At 41.9% G+C, this 16,452-nt stretch overlaps 1 protein-coding gene across 2 annotated transcripts in view; it reads right to left on the reverse strand.

Moving 5' to 3' along the window:
- Positions 1–16,452, reverse strand: part of LOC114692807 (CD302 antigen) — a 127,076-nt gene that overhangs the window by 87,357 nt on the left and 23,267 nt on the right. For both annotated transcript variants that reach the window (XM_028868908.2, XM_037204817.1), the window contains exons 8-13: positions 16,208–16,365; positions 14,317–14,427; positions 13,723–13,811; positions 13,410–13,579; positions 10,994–11,193; positions 9,037–9,179 (exon numbers count right to left, since the gene is read on the reverse strand). In XM_028868908.2, coding sequence (XP_028724741.1) covers positions 9,037–9,179; positions 10,994–11,193; positions 13,410–13,579; positions 13,723–13,811; positions 14,317–14,427; positions 16,208–16,365 — 871 coding nt within the window. The remainder of the gene's footprint in view (positions 1–9,036; positions 9,180–10,993; positions 11,194–13,409; positions 13,580–13,722; positions 13,812–14,316; positions 14,428–16,207; positions 16,366–16,452) is intronic.

Genomic DNA, 16,452 nt, shown 5'->3' on the forward strand with positions numbered 1-16,452 from the left:
AATGGCAGTTTGCCTTGGTCTCCTTTTTCTAGACTTATTTATGCCCATGAATGCTTTGCCTGCATGTCTGTATGTGCACCAGGTGTGTGCCTGGTCAAGAGAGGACATTGGTTCCCCTGGAACTGGAATTATGAATGTTGTGAGTCATGATGTGGGTGCTGAAAACCAAAGCCAGGTCCTCTTATAAGAACACGAGTGCTCTAAACCATGGGCTACCTCTCCAGCTACTTGTCTTCTTTTGAGATGGGGGAGGGGGTGTCATGTGGGCCAGGGTGACCTTGAACTCTTTATATACAGTCAAGATTGACCTTGAATTTCTCATCCTCTGTCTCCACCTCCTAAGTGCTGGGATTGCAGGCATTAGACACCATGTTTCATAAGGTGTTGGCACTTGAACTCGGGGCTTTGTGTAGGTACTTTACAAGGTGACCCACATTCCCAGCCCCAACAACTGCGTTTTAAAAACAGTGCTTGTCTAGGGGTTAAGGATGTTGCCTAGCAAGTACGAGGCCTTAGGTTCCAACACAAACACACACACACACACACACACACCCCTTTATAGCATTATCAAATTTCTTTGCTTTATAAAGCAAAATAGGCTATTTGATTACAATTTTATTAAGGAAAAACTTAAAATACTCTAATTCCTACTGTCCATTAATTTTAAAGTGAGCAAGTAGTCAAGTTTTTGTTTTTGTTTCAATTTTTTGGCTAGGTTTATTCAGGTAGCAAAGAAAATGTCAGGACAAGTTAATGAAATAATCACTTCAATGATCACATTTAAGACTATCAGTCTCATATTTCTATGTAAAAGCACTGAGCTGGATATAATGATGTCACAGAGAAGCGTGAGACCTAATGTCTTCTGTCAGACAGACTATAACACAGCCAAGGAAGCATCACTACAAAAATATGATACATATGAACCCATGGGAGCTACCAAATGAGGTACACAACATTTAAGCATTATAAAACTCCAGCACATGGAGAGGTCACAGTGGACTGCAGGGTGCAAATACTGTTTGAGGCTGGAGGAAAAAGACAGTCTTCAAAAGATGGATAATATTTCTTTGGAGCCCCAAATCCAAGCGCTTACCATGTTTCAGTAGAATGCAGCTAGGTGCCTCACGGATGAATAGATACAAACGGGAAGGCAGGAACACACATGTAAGTGATATCCTTCCCTCAAACAAACTTCCACATTAGCAGGCCTACATGTGTGACAAGTGATCCAGCCGCAAACCTCCCTCTGACTCCAGTTCCAACTGAAAACATTCCCTAAAATTCACTAGACTTTTCAGCTTTAATAAGTAACCAAATTATATCCCTTTAATTTAACTTCGTGTTGGAACATGCTATTAGTGGTATAAGCACAGTATACATGTGCATGCATATATATATATATATATATATATATATATATATATATATATATAATTATTTCAGAAGAGGAAGGATTTAAATGCAAAAATAGTCTTTACTGTTTAGCTTTGTAGAAAATACAGAATATATAGAATGGACAGCTATAAAGTTATTGAGAAATATAAGCCTGTATATCTTTTTGTTTGTTTGTTTTTCGAGACAGGGTTTCTATGTGTAACAGCTCTAGCTGTCCTAAAACTCACTTAGACCAGGCTGGCCTCGAACTCACAGAGAGCCATCTGCTTCTGACACTCAAGTGCTGGGATTAAACGTGTGTGCCACCGCCACCACCACCTGGCAAGCATGGATATCTTTATACAATGTTTTAGTAACCTAGAGCACAAACCTGACTTTATACCACCCTCTTACTCTTTAATAAAGTCACTGCGTGTGGCCATGGCAACACACATCTATAAGCCCAGCACTTAGATGCAGAAGCAGAAGGATGGCTGGTGTGAAGCCAGCGTGGGTTATTTAGTCTGTTCCAGTTCAGCCTGAGCTACACAGCCAGACCTTGTCATGAAACAAAACTGAACAGCAAAAACAACCACATGCTTTCCTTTTCTTCAACATTCTCCAATAGTTTAGTTTCAGTCAGCATTTTCTTACCTGTTCAACTTCAACTTGTCAGACCTGGAGAATATGAGAATTCTCCCCTCTTATATTTTCATTGTTAGGTTGTTCTATTTGGAGAGAATAGTCACCAATTTGTAGACCAGATAAACCCAGTAGAGACAATTAGTTCCAGTTCAGATTGAGCAGCTATAAGGAAATTGCAGTTTCCAGCTATCTATTCAGCTGACAGAGCTTTCTCACAGGCCTCCTACTGTATCACGCTTCTCTAAACCATGAGGACTAGACAATTTCTATACACAGGGCATCCTTAAGCCAGGTTGCTAAGACAGGGTGGGTTAAGTCTCCTTCCTCAAACTCATATGATGATACAACGATTTCTTCCAAGTCTTTGCTTCTTACATACTCGGGCATGGGAAATTCCCTACGTAAGCTTTAGAATATTTATCTTATTTAGTAACAGTTTGTTACTCATTTGGGAAGAAAGACAGACGATCACCTATCACCTAGACTCAAGCAGGTGCCCCACACCCCCAGCCTCCGCAGAGCTCTGCCTGTCCTTCCTAGGCTCCCGGGGACTCTCACCCATGTCCTCTTAGGCAGTGGCTCCCTGTCCTCCCAATGACAAACTTCTCTAGTTCATTCCTGAGTGCTGTGCTGAAGCTCGGAGGGCAGTTTCTTATAGAAAGGGTTGCTCCTTTGTCCGAAGTATCTCTAATCATCGCTCCTTTCAGAGAACGAACTCCATTTCAACCCCGAATTTAGTTTCAGCATCATTTCAAGGGATTCCCTAGAGTGTCATAAATACAGAGAATAGTAGGTGCTCATGGTGTGTGTGTGTTCTGGGGCAGGAGGTTAGAGGAGAAAATAATTTCTTGTTCTGAAGTTAACCTTCCTTAGCTGCTGACAGATAAGGGAAGAATAAGGCGGAAAGCACATCATTCACTGCATACCTCTAGTGCAGAATTTAAGAAGGCTGGATGGGAAAAAAAATGCTCCTGACCATAACTGGGGAGCCAGATCAAAACAAAACCTTCCCATATCCTTTCTAAACGACTTCTACTCCACGCGCTAAGCATATGGTAAGGCTATTAGGAGACACCACACAAGAGGTTAGTAAGTGGAAGTGTGTTAAAATTCTGATTTTCAGTCCAATTTCCTGCTGCACTTGGTTTTTAAGGAAAACAGTATCTCAGCCACGAGCCTGGATAAATACTATTTAATGAGGGCTCTTAGTCTGCAAAGCCTAGATTTCTATCTCAAGCCATTCATTTCTCTTCCCAGGAGGGAGTCTACAGAGCAGCAATGGCTGTGAACAAGGCTTTCTTCTCTAATCCGAGGACTGTTTTTGCTCCACAATGGTTTCCCATTGGGATGCCATTAAGAGTTGCAATGATCTAAGAGCCTTAATGAGTCGGTGTATCATGAATCCTTTTTTACTGAAATACAAGCAGAGATCTAGAAGCTGGACTGTGAGAAACAGCAGTCACCAGTCTTAACTCCATGGCCTGTGGTACAGACTGGTGGTGGACAGTAGGCTTCTTGCCGAGAAGTAATAAAAGCAACACATTTAGGGGTGAACTTAATAATAATTTTCTAGTATAAATGACTCTGCTTCCTCCTTTCCATTAAACTATTGCGGCAATCTTAGTTTTAAAGTAATGCTCTTTTTCTAAGCACAGCCCAAGCAAACAATTGCTTTATGATGGAGCATTTATTAATTGGATAGAATTATACATATATGGCTTTTTGCTGGCTTGCTGGCATTCATGTACAAATAAAATAGCGTTCCCATTGGTGAAGGTATTATGGAGTTTTTTTCTATACTTCCATCTTTTCCATTTTCAATATGCATTACTTTTGTAGACAGAAAAAAATTTTTAAATAGTTTTTTCTTCGGATAGTTTTATGAAAATGTGTATAGGAATGGAAGAAAATGGAAACTATTTCCACAAAATGTTGCCTATAAGTAATATTCGAAACCATTTTCATTTTCTTCTTTACTTTTTTATGTACTTTCCAGTTTTATATATGAACTCGTATCAGTTTTTAAGGAGGGTGTTCAATAGTGCTAAAAGGGACCAAATCAATAAAAGCAGCCACCTTTCACACAGCTTTCTCTCCTGTAATCCACTCTGCCTACCGATGTTCTTACTGGCTATTTCTACCACACAGGGCTATGACATTTTTCTATTAATTGGTCCCTTAAAATATCTGCAAATATATTGTTCGGCACTTGTCCATGGATTCCTGCTCCAATTGGAGATAGTAACTCCTTGCAAAGAATTGTGAGTTTGTTCTGTAAATATTTTCTAAGAATGCTTCACCTAGATAGTGTGATTGTGTGTGTATGTGTGCACGCACACACTTGTGTGTTTGAAGCTCATGATCTTATTAGGTTGCCTTGTTAAAATACCAAACTTCAGCTAAGATTGGCAGTGTATTTCAAGGGCCATGCCCCAGAGGCAGCTACCACAAGGACTCTTTGATTCTATGGTATACCAAAGGCTTTGGTTTCTGCTCAGTGTCATAAACAGGTTTATCAGCAAAATTTAGAAGTCTGTTAATCAGCAAGACCTCAGAAATGGACTTTGTTGGTGAAACAAATTATTCAAGATACAAGGACTGGCTAAGATACTCAGGAATCTTACCTTTCATTAAAAGGTATTTTCCAGTAACCTGCATCTTTAGAAATGGCACCTACGGTCCCTACATGGCCCCAGGGCCAGGTGGTAGGTCAGGTGACTATGACAGCCTGATAGAATTGGTCATGGGAACAAAATTCTGTCCTTGTTACATCTACCTCAAGTGAGCCTGCAACACAGCTCAAAATGCTCAAAGACAGACTGCTGGGACAAGGATTTCAAGCTTCCAAAGTAGACTGTCTGGAATGTGCTGTGGCTGCTTCAACATATGTCTGTGTAACAAATGACTGCAAGCACAGAAGGATTTGATCTGAATTTTGTAATCACCATACTCGACTCTCAAGCCTCTGAGGAAACAGCCAAGACTCCTTTCAAAAAGAATCTAAGAATAAGTATATCCAAATTGGCTTAGGCCTAATACAAGATGATGAAGTCTAGAACACCTGAACTCCTACAATAGATGCCCAACACATAGATAATTATAAAACATAGGTATTGTATTTTACATCAGTACTCAAGTACAGTATTGTTTTAGACAATCAATGTGTCCAGCCTGGGCTACATAAGACTCTTGTCTCAATAGAAAAATGAGGAGGGCTGGGGCATAGCTCGATGGTAGAATGCTTGCCTAGCATTCATGAGAATCAGAGTTCAATCCTCAGACTCCCTATGTAGCCAAGGATGATCTTGAACTCATGATCCTCTTGCCTCCACATCTGTGGAAGACCAGCTGGGAGACCGGCTCCCACATTTTACCCCAGGGTACTCTTGAGGAGTGAGGGATAAGAGATTTAGATAGAAGGATAGAGAGGAGAGAAAGAGATAGAAACACACGATAGCCTCAGGAGGGTCTGGATCCTAATCCAACCAGCCCCCTTTGTTTCTTCTAAAGGGCTATTTACGAGAATGCCAAGGGTGGAGCAAAAGACCTCCCCCCAGCACAGCCAAGTGCAGACCCTTTCCAATCACCTAGAAACCATGCATATGGTCAAGCAAACCTCTAATGCAGCTCTGCCGGATAAAGCAAGCTCAGATCTCATTAGGAACCTTTGTAGGCCTCCACACACATCCCTAGGCTAGGATTGACTACAGGAGTGTGCCATCATGCCTACCTTAATAAGAAAATATAGAGTGTTTATGATTCACTATGATAAAACAAACTTGTAAAAATATGGTAAAAATTTTTCTAATGGAGTATTTTAAAAAAATCACTCAAAATCTTGCTTGCTAGATGTAATACCCATTGATTATCTCTATGTATTTTGAAGTCTAGTTTTCAGTGTGAGTAACATATCTTTAAATTTTTGTAATCTTCCTTTTTCTTCACTTAAGACAATATCCTGGAACTCACTCTGTAGCACCGGCTGGCCTCGAACTCACAGAGCTCTGCCTGCCTCTGCCTCCCAAGTGCTGGGATTAAAGGTGTGCGCCACCACCGCCACCCAGCAACATTTTCTATCTTAATATATATTAAATTACAAAGTAGCTCAACAACGATAGTAATAGACAACCTTACCTGTTTCTTTTATGAAAATGCATTTCAAAATGCTCCCTCATTAACTATGACAGATAGTGACTTGAGCATTATGTTTTTAATGTAATAAACATTTATATGTTAATTAAACACATCAAACATATGATTTACTTATATATTAAGACAGAAATGAATTAGGATTTTTTTCTATTTGCAGTTTCAGTCCCTATTATAATCTGATCACACAATCTCTAGCTTGTGGTCGTTAACTCTTTTGTTATTTGAGTTAACATGGCACAACTACACAGATAGCACACGCAAGCAAAAAGGACATAATGAGCCAAGGACATGGCAAACCAAGTGATGCCTGTGTTGGTGAGCCACTACTCAGCACTCTGTACATAAAACGTCACCACTTCTTTTAGCCTTTAGAGAGAAGGACTATTACTGAAGTGCACCATTTTAAAGCATTGTGTGCTTCCTTTCACCCAGAGTGGAAACACCATAATCTCGAGGCTGGACAAACACTAATGCCAGATTTGCCTCGTGTCTTGTGTGTGTGTGTGTGTGTGTGTGTGTGTGTGTCTGCGTGTTTAGCAAAATAGAATCAGATTTCATTATTGAATAAATTTGTAGACTTGGACTTAATCAAAATTGATAATGTACAAATTGGGCCGTTGCCAACTTATTTTATGCTAGATTAATCTTTTATTATTTTATTTCTATAATTCTCTACATGGACATTGTACAGCTTCCTTCCCCTCCTACATCTGACTTATGGACACATACTTTTAAACTCTACTGAATGTTAAATTTTTAATATTTATAAGATGTTTCTAAAATATGGATTCCAGATAAAATAATTTATTATGCCTTCATATTTTTCACAACTATTTTATGTTTCTACACTCCAGTTTTTATTCAGAAAATGTTTAAAGCCTGATATTTATTAAAGCATTCCTTTTAAGATTAAAAAAAGAAAAACAACTGTGTGTGGGGGGTGGGTGGGAGAGGGGCGTATCTGCCACGGTGCCTGTGTGTGTGTCAGAGGACAACTTTCAAGACTCAGTTCTCTCGTTTGACCCCGGTGAGGCAGGGTCTTTCTTGTTTCTGGTACACGCCATATTCTGGACTTAGCTGGCCCACAAGCTCCCAGGCATTTCTGGTTTCCACCTCCCATCTCACCACAGGACAGCTGTGACGTGCGCCACGGCATCTGGCTTCTTCAATGGCTTCCGGGCTGGCACTCAATCATCAGGCATGAGTGGCATGCGCCTTCACCTGCTGAGGCATTGCCTCAGCCCCTGAAACCCGCCGTTAGGACGGTTTCTCTTCTGAGACTTAGGGTAATTTTGTTCTGTTCTTGTAACAACATATATTAACTATCAAGACTTGGGGCGCACTATATCCTTTTACAATAAACTACTTATTCTAAGTGTTCTTGCTTTTTTAAATGCACATCTGAGCTAGGGTTATGTTTGTGACGTGTTTTTTCAAAGGATGATATACACATTGTTCAGATGGATCTTTTAAAAAATGAAGCTAACTGGGAGCTAAACAGATCGCAAGCATCTCCTACCGTAATATGCTTTAGACGCCAGTTTTCACATATCTTTTATATTTAATAATGTCCAAAAGAACAAAGCTAGTTAGATGGTCCTTATTTTTCTCGTAAACTTTTATTTTGAGGAAAGGACTTTTGTTGGATTCAGAATCGTAGAGAAAATATTCACTAGGATATACTTATATATATTTTTTTAAAGTCATTTATCCTAGTACACCTTGATTAAACAAACACTTCATAGTCTTTAGAAAAGTGAGGAAGAAGTAATTTTGAGGCATCGAAGGTCCTGATTCCTGCGATTGTACTGAAAGCTTCAGCTGACCTTCATTTGCCTGAAGGACATGAGAGGAGCCTTCCACACTAACATTACAGCCACGACCGTAGCCACTTCGATAACTAACGTCTCAGTGTCTTCCACGCTGCCCTTACTCCATGCGGCTTTGCACAGGGCAGCTGTAGCAGCTTTCTCACTAGTTGCCTGAGAGTATCTACAGACCTGCTCTTCATAGTCTTGCTATTTCTCATTTCTGGAGACAGAACTCAGGGCCTCACAGATGCTGGGTGAGCATGCCACCACTGACCCATGCCATGGCCTAGCCTTGTCTGTGCGATTGTACATGTATGTGTTACAGGAACACAGTGGTTCATAACAATTAACCTCTTCACAGCTGAAATGATTTGAAGACCAACTTTGATTTTTCTTTTTCTTTTTCTTTTTCTTTTTTCTTTTTTTTTTTTGGTTTTTCAAGACAGGCTTTCTCTGTATAGCTTTGCGCCTTTCCTGGACCAGGCTGGCCTCGAACTCGCAAAGATCCTCCTGCCTCTGCCTCCCGAGTGCTGGGATTAAAGGCGTGCGCCACCACCGCCTGGCTGATTTTTTTTCTTAAGATCAAACTTCTTCCCTGATTAGCAGGGCTGTTCCATTTCCATACAATCCCACTTCCTGTTGCGTGGCTCTTTCCTCCTCAGCTGTCCACTCTGTTCTCATACCTTTGTTTCTATTTTGTGTTCTCTGGCTTCTGCTTCTATCTTACTGTTCAAAACACTGTCTGCCTTCTAAGAATCAGCTTCCTTCATAACATTTGCCCTGATTGCACCAGAAACGTTCCCTCCCCCTCTGGCTCCTTCCCAAGGCTCCTCTTATCTTTGCCCTATATTTTTACCGCACTTAACCTGGCTGTTGGTACGTGCTACACCAAGGGTGAGGACTCCGCGTTGGGCAGCTCTGAATCTCTCACGGTGTTTTGCAATAAGGGCGCTCGATGTTGCTCGAGTGTCAAGCATGTGGGGGGGGGGCTTTTTAGATGCTAAATCACAACAACCTAAATACCTAGAAACACTTGTTCTAGAAATATTACCTGAACAGGTCTGTTAACAAGCGCACAAAGTCCTTTATTTCATCCATATGGCTGAAGCTGGGTAAGTGTGCTCCAAGCGCTTGGCAGAATCTTTCAGCTTCTTCCCAGTTCCTCTTTCTTACCGTTCTTTCTATATGGAACACCTTAACGAAAATAGAACATTGTTTTTCTGGAATGATCATAAAATATTCATAATTTTTTTTTCTTTTTTTATCAATTGCAGTCAAAGGTGTGGGTCCCTGATATGAATTCTTTCAGGTGTAATGGAAGCATAATTAAACACATACACAGCAAACAAGCAAGTCCTGCCTGGAGTGAACTAAAGGCCCACACAGCAATGGCCACTGTCACCAGGTGAGTGGCCTTCCCCAGCCAGGCTGGAGAACTGCTCCAACTAGCACATTCCTAGGACCTTGAAGAGAAAGCGCACCAGGGTCACGGCTGAACAGGGTACATGGGAACACTCTGGAAGCAGCCTTCTGTGAAGAAGTGTGCCAACAGCGTAATTCTGAGCGTCAAACACGGAAGCCTGCGGAAGAACAGGGCTCTTTTTCTGATCAAGAACAATCAAAGAACTATCTATATGGGTGTGCGAACATCGACAGACGGTGCCAAATCAAAGCCTGGCACATTTGACTGTTTCTTTGATTTGTGATGATTAACTCTATGCTAAAAGAGCCCTCCCTATTTCAAAGAAGAGGAAGAAGCAGGGGAGCAGGCCGAGAGTGTGGAACCACAGTTGTCTGACTACTGTCCCTGGAACCTACACTCTAGCCAGGACTCCAGGTGGAAGGAACATACTTCTTTCTCTCCACCCTCACAAGGGACTTGGCCATGTAGTGTGCTGAGGTCAGTGGCCCTGAGGTAACCGAGGTCTGAAATGCACCAACTTGGTTGGCCTTGCTTTCTTGGGCTCCAGGAATTGACTATGAGAAAAACAATCTGATAGCTGCCACCCCTTTGCCTGAGCCCCAGAGTGAAGGGTAACAGACACCAGGTCACAGCCTACAGCCCAGGACAGCTGACTAACTGCTGGCAGAATTCACAGCCGAGCAATCAAACCCTGAGTCAGACATCTATAAGTATGAAACTAAATGTAATTACCATGGGGCTTAGGAAGGATATTGAATGGTTTGGTTATGGAACTAGACTATGGTAGCTTGAAAGTAATTGGCCCCCATAATCTCATTGGGAGTGGTACCATTAGGAGGTATGGCTTTGTTGGAGTGGGTATGGCCTCGTTGGAGGAAGTGTGCCTCTGTGGGGGTGGGCTTTGAGGATTCTGATGCTCAGGATACCATCCAGTATCTCAGTACATTTTCCATTGCCTGCAAGATAGGACTCTCAGCCACCTCTCCAGTGCCATGTCTGCCTGCACACTGCCATGCTCCCCACCATGATGATAACGGACTGAACCTCTGAAACAGTAAGCGAGCCACCTCAATTTAAATGTTTTCTTTAAAAGAGTTGCCATGGTCTTGGTGTCTCTTCACGGCAATGAAAACCCTAAGACACAGAACTCAAATTATTATTTTTTTTAACACAATAAGAACTGGCTCTCATTATACAAGAAGGAATTTTAAGAGTCTTATGCTCTACCGACTGAGCTAGCCGGACGTTTTACAAGAATTTTAATCCAATAAGAAGAATTAGGGGCCTATGAATCCTACACATGAAGTCAGCCTGCTGCAGATCACCCAGCTTCTCAGAAGGAAAGAACCATGGGAAAAGGGTCGCTCCGGCTTTGGTCTTACTTTTGAGGGCAGGACATGGGTAGGGTATAGGTTGAACTGTCTGATACCAGAGTCCAATGATGCTTTTCTAAGGACCCCATGCTCCTAAACTCTTGTATTAGGTTCTGCATGCTCAAAAGGAGGAACATAATTTGTACAATAACAAGAACCAGGATAGGAAAAGAATGACTCCGTTGAAGGACTGAATGAAAATGCAGCTTTACCTTATAACAAGAAAGACTGGAGGGGAAAGTGAGCCAGCCTTGAGGACAGGGGTCATCGGGCTTCGGGACTGCTTCCTTGGGCTCCTGGGGTCCCTTCATTTTCTTGCATATTGAAAGTGCTCTGAAGCTTTTGCAGTTTTTCACTTCCCACCTGCCAAGAGTCCTTCCGGTAGACATAGCCACACACCCACCGGGAGATGCTGGGGAAAAGTCAATGAAAAATTAAAACTTCCAAAGAACAGCCAGGTGGTGGTGGTGCATGCCTTTAATCCCAGCACTTGGGAGGCAGAGCCAGGTAGATTTCTGTGTTCGAGGCCAGCCTGGTCTACAGAGGGAGTTACAGGACAGCCAAGGCTACACAGAAAAATCCTATTTCAAAAAACTAAAATCAAAACCAAAAAAAAAAAAAAAAAAAAGGACAAGTTCTTGCTATGTAGTCTGGCTGGCCTCAATCCCGGGGTCTTCCTGCCTCAGCCCTAAGTGCCTGGATTACAGACATTTGCCACCAAGATGTCTATATCTTACTTATTAGAATATGTCTTCCTTATCTGATATTTAACCAGGATTAGCATCTATATTCTACCTTCTCTAAGTAAAAAGATAATTTTGTTATTATTAATGCTACTCACACTGATAGTCATGATCATAAGATTTTTTTTTGTGGTGATTCTTTTTTTAAAATACTGTGTCCTATTATGAGATCACACAGTCCAGTTTCCATGTTATAGAAAAATATCTTAATGATCACATTATATAAGATCATGCAAAAAATATCGAACATTTAAAGAGAGAGGTGGAGGGACTTGGGACCTTTAGCTTACTCAAAGTCAAATCTAAACAGCCCTGGCTTGGAAGTTGGAAGGTCTTGATTTTATTAACTCAACAACCAGGTATATTTTGTTAAATAAGTCCCTGAAGCTCTATTTTCTCAGCTCTAAAATCAGATGGGGCTTCTGAGGCCCTTCTACATCAAATCCTGGTTTCCAAGGCAAATTGTGGTCAATGCTTGAGGCTGTTTGGAAAAAAATGAACTAGCTTTTGAAATAAATGCTACCTTACACTGCTTTCCTAATTTCTCCTCACTGAGATTGATACAAATAAACCTTTAATTCTGCAGGATGAAGTTAGGTGACAGATAAAAATGTAAAATACTTCACAGGAAATATCTAGGTTTTATTTGAGACTTACATTAAAAAAAAAGATAGAAAAACAAAACCTCACCCCCAACACACCAACAAAACAAAAAAAAAACCCCAACGAACCAACCAACCAACCAAAACAAAACAAAACAAAAAAAACAAAACCCAAAGCAAAGCAAAACAACCCAGCCCTCATACGTCTGCCGCTGGCTCTGGGCACTCCGACCCTGGCTTTGGAAAGCACTGGACTTGATGTCCAGGACAGCGGCACTGTTTCTGACTTCACAGCCTCCAGTTCTGAAGATCTCCAACTTCCTTAGACCCTAACACAGGTGGCAGGTGTATCGGGAGGGACGCTGCGTTTCATCACTTCCCGGTCTACCACTTGGTTTCTTAAAGATGAAGCCGTATCTCTATAATACCCCCAGTTTTCTTACACTGCAGTTGGCATTCTTTTGTTGGTACCTTTTAAATCTCTAAAGCTGAAACAGCAGAGGTGGCCCCTCCCTCTCTCCAACCTTGTCAGGAGTTAGGTGTCATAATGTGGTGCCCAGTCCACAGGGCTTCATGCAGAACTCACTAATTTGTCAAACAGATTTCTCATAGGTTTTTTTTTTTTTTGGTATGAACCGAGTCTGTGCTCTTTTGTTTTTCTCTGTAGGCTATATAGCTCTGGCTGTCCTGGAACTCACTGTGTAGACCTAGTTGGCCTCGAACTCACAGATATCTACTTGCCTCTTCATTCTGAGGGCTGGGATCAAAGGTGTGAGCACCATGCCCAGCTGAGCCTGTGCCTTATCTTTCTCCCTCTCTCTTATCCTTCTCTTTGAATGTTCTGCCCCCACTTCATCATGACAACCAGCTGGCATGTGTGTGATACTCTTTAATGAGTTAGCATTTAGAATAGTTATTGAATCCCAAGCATGAGAACGGTTTCTGTTCCCCAAGCTCCCTGCTCCACCTTTCACCTCAGAACAGCGAGCTTTTGGGGAAATCATAAACTCAGAACCCCAGATGGACTGGCACAATGCTAAGTCATGGCCTCCTGCGACTCACTCCTTCTGGGGCTGTCTGTCTCTGTCCCTAGTGCCACATGGTCTGCTACTGTCTATGTCTCCTGGGAAACCTGAATAGACAGACACAAGCAAGCTTTGCAGACTGGGTAAAGGGCATGGGCAAATCTGGTGTCTCGTGAAAGCGTTGGGCTCAGCGCTACACCAACCCCCTCCTTGTAAGCTCTGTCTCGAGGCGTTGTCAACCCTACATAAAACACTCACCTGGTTCGAGAAAATTCCAGTTGGCAAAGGTCATAGCCTGCTTTACCCCACCAGTGATGGCCCAACTGTACTCTCCGCGGGCGTCGGCATCTCTCAGGCCCGTCCAGAAGTACTTCTGAAGGGACTTGTCATACTTCTTCATCATATCATTCAAGTATTCCTGTTCAAATCTACAAACGAGGAACCAATCTAGCAAATGTCTCACAGTGTTTGAAATAAGAGCCACCCCCAAAACCTCTGCCTGCCATCTTAGGGAATGGTTTAGGCAAACTCAGTTAAAAGTTATCTAGGATATGTGTACTGATGGCCACACCTGCTAGTGATGGTCAGATTGCAGTGCGTTCCAAAAGGGACCTCCTTCTCGTAAATTTTGTAACAGGTTTCTCCATGTCTCTTCCAGCCCTAAACCAAAAGAGGAATATCATCACAGTGTTTGAAACTTAATGGTGTCCCCCTCACACAAGTAGGATTCTGTTACTTTGACAAAATCATCAACGTGAGGAAGGGGTGGACATGATTATTCACTTGATAAGGGTGCATCAGTTTCACAGATCTCTACATGACCGAGATGTGGCATAATTGTCTTTGTCCTTTGTACCCGACACACCCCAATGCAGCTGTTAATTGAATTATTTTTCAGTGAGTGCTGTCATTGGAGGAAATCAAACCACCAATAATGAGGCTAGTAGTCATATTTGCATGTTTATAGAAATTCATAAACAGGTAAATCTTTCTTTCTGTAAGAATACCAGTGTGTTAGGATTCTCTTCTTTCTCGCTTTTTCTCAAATCAATGAACAGAAACCAGCACTTTTACTTGGCAAGTTTGAATTGGTTAAACTTCAATGTCATCTTTAACCAAGGAAGGATAATTCTGCTCAGGGAAATTCGTGAAGGGATTTCCTTACCTCGTCTGGAGGACACAGTTTATCAGACCTTGGATCACTAGTTACTTCTCCCTTTTTCTTGCATACAAATCTGAGTTTCTCTTCACAGGACTGGACTTTCCACTGACCTAACTTTTAAAGAAGAAAAAAATTATTTCTTACCAAAGGAAATATTTGCCAAATATTTCCTGAACTCTGGGAGGTCAGGAAAGGTAATGGCTCAGCCTGTCGTTCCCAGGTCACAGCAAGCACAAACTCCCTTTCTTAGAAGCTTACCAATAAAACCTTACCGGAGGACAGTTAGTCAGAAAGTCGAATAGAGAAAAGCCCCTCTGTAGGAGACTATTATTTTAAGGTGTGTTACTTTTGTTTATGTTGCATTTGTTTAACTCTGTGAAGCTGTGTTACTGTGCCTGTCTAAAACACCTGACAGTCTAATAAAGAACTGAATGGCCAATAGCAAGGCAGGAGAAAGGATACGCAGGGCTGGTAGGCAGAGAGAATAAATAGAAGGAGAAATCTGGGCTCTAGGAGCCAGAGAAGGAGGAGGACTCCAGGGGACAGCCACCCAGCTACACAGCAAGCCACGGAGTTAGAGTAAGATTACAGAAGTTAGAGAACGGGAAAAGTCCAGAGGCAAAAGGTAAACGGGATAAGTTAAGATAAGGAAAGCTGGCTAGAAACAAGCCAAGCTAAGGCCGGGCATTCAGAAGTAATAATAAGCCTCTGTGTGTGATTTATTTGGGAACGGGATGGTGGGCCCCCGAAAAGAGTAAAATACCAACAACGACACCCCCTCACAGCTACCAGTGTCTGGCCGCTTCCCTGTGACCTGGCTGCAGTTAGTTCACAGAGTAAAAGTCGTTGGGAAGCATCAGCCACTGTCTGCTCACATTTCCTCATCCGCATAAGGATGATGGTGATTGTGGGGTCTATGACTCAAGAAGTCGAAGGTCAAAAGTTTCTTTTAATTCTACTCCAATATAGACGTCAAAATTGTCTCTTCCAAGTATGCGACATAAAATTAACTTGGCTGAACGAAGTTGCATTGCTTCTTGAAATGAAATGTTAGTGGCTCAACTGTGACGAGGGTCAGCTTTGAACTCAGGCAGGCTGTGGGGCTCTGCCTTCTGTTCACGCGTCACTTCCACTTTTGACAATGTTTTTGAGACATCTTGGCTTTTAAAGTAGGCCACCAAGCGTGACACCTTCTAAAACACATCTTCACGACTGAAACAGTTCTAAATACGAACACAATTTGTTGCTTCCATTTAAAGGCTAGATGTCTGGGTGACAGTCACCCCGAATACCAGGAAAGAGCTGCCTATAGGAAAGCAATCCAAACAAAATTAAAAGAGGTGCTTAAGTCCTCTGTACAAGATACAGCCTATTTTAGGCTCCTAACCAGCACATGTTCAACGAATGATTAACAAGCTATACAGCTCAGGAAAAGACAGTTTTCTGGACAAATTTAACCTAATATTTTATATAAATTAAAATATTGAAAGCCATCTAAAATTGAAATATTGAATAGTGTTTTCCAATTAGCCTCAAATTAATTTGAAACTTAATCGTAGCATGGATGGAATCTTCCAGGCTACCCTGTGGCTACCTGCCAAATGTCAATCAGAGCAGAAAGGCTGATGTAGACTCAGACCCTGGAAGAAGGCAGGTTATTTGAGACAGTCTGACACAGAGGTCCAAAGTGTCTGTATATCTTTTCTAGACAGAAAGCAGGCTGCTTATTCAGTGACTGCCTTTGTTTACCCTCTGCTCCCCAGCTACCAGAATGACACTCGACAGGATTTCACCTTCTCCCTCTCAGCTTGCACACAAATCCCGTCCCCAGCACAATGTTATTGTTATTAGCTCTAACAAAAAGACTATAAATAAGCCACGGGAGGTGTCCTACCTTTCCTAAATAGGAAACGCAGTTGGGAGTCTTATTGTAGGGAACACTCGGCTCATTCTCATTCCAGTATGTTAGAGTGACTTCCGTACCATCTGACCACTGGAACAAAGTGGGGCTGTTTATGTTCTTAAGGCCTGTCCATATTTCTTCTTTGACATCTAAAAGAAAAGTCTTTTATTTGTTTGTTTTTGCTCTGATGTATGTTATAATATGTAGGTTACTGATTTTTGCGTGCTGATAATGTC

This window comes from Peromyscus leucopus, chromosome 4 (genome assembly GCF_004664715.2).
Source record: "Peromyscus leucopus breed LL Stock chromosome 4, UCI_PerLeu_2.1, whole genome shotgun sequence".
NCBI classification, from domain to species: domain Eukaryota; kingdom Metazoa; phylum Chordata; class Mammalia; order Rodentia; family Cricetidae; genus Peromyscus; species Peromyscus leucopus.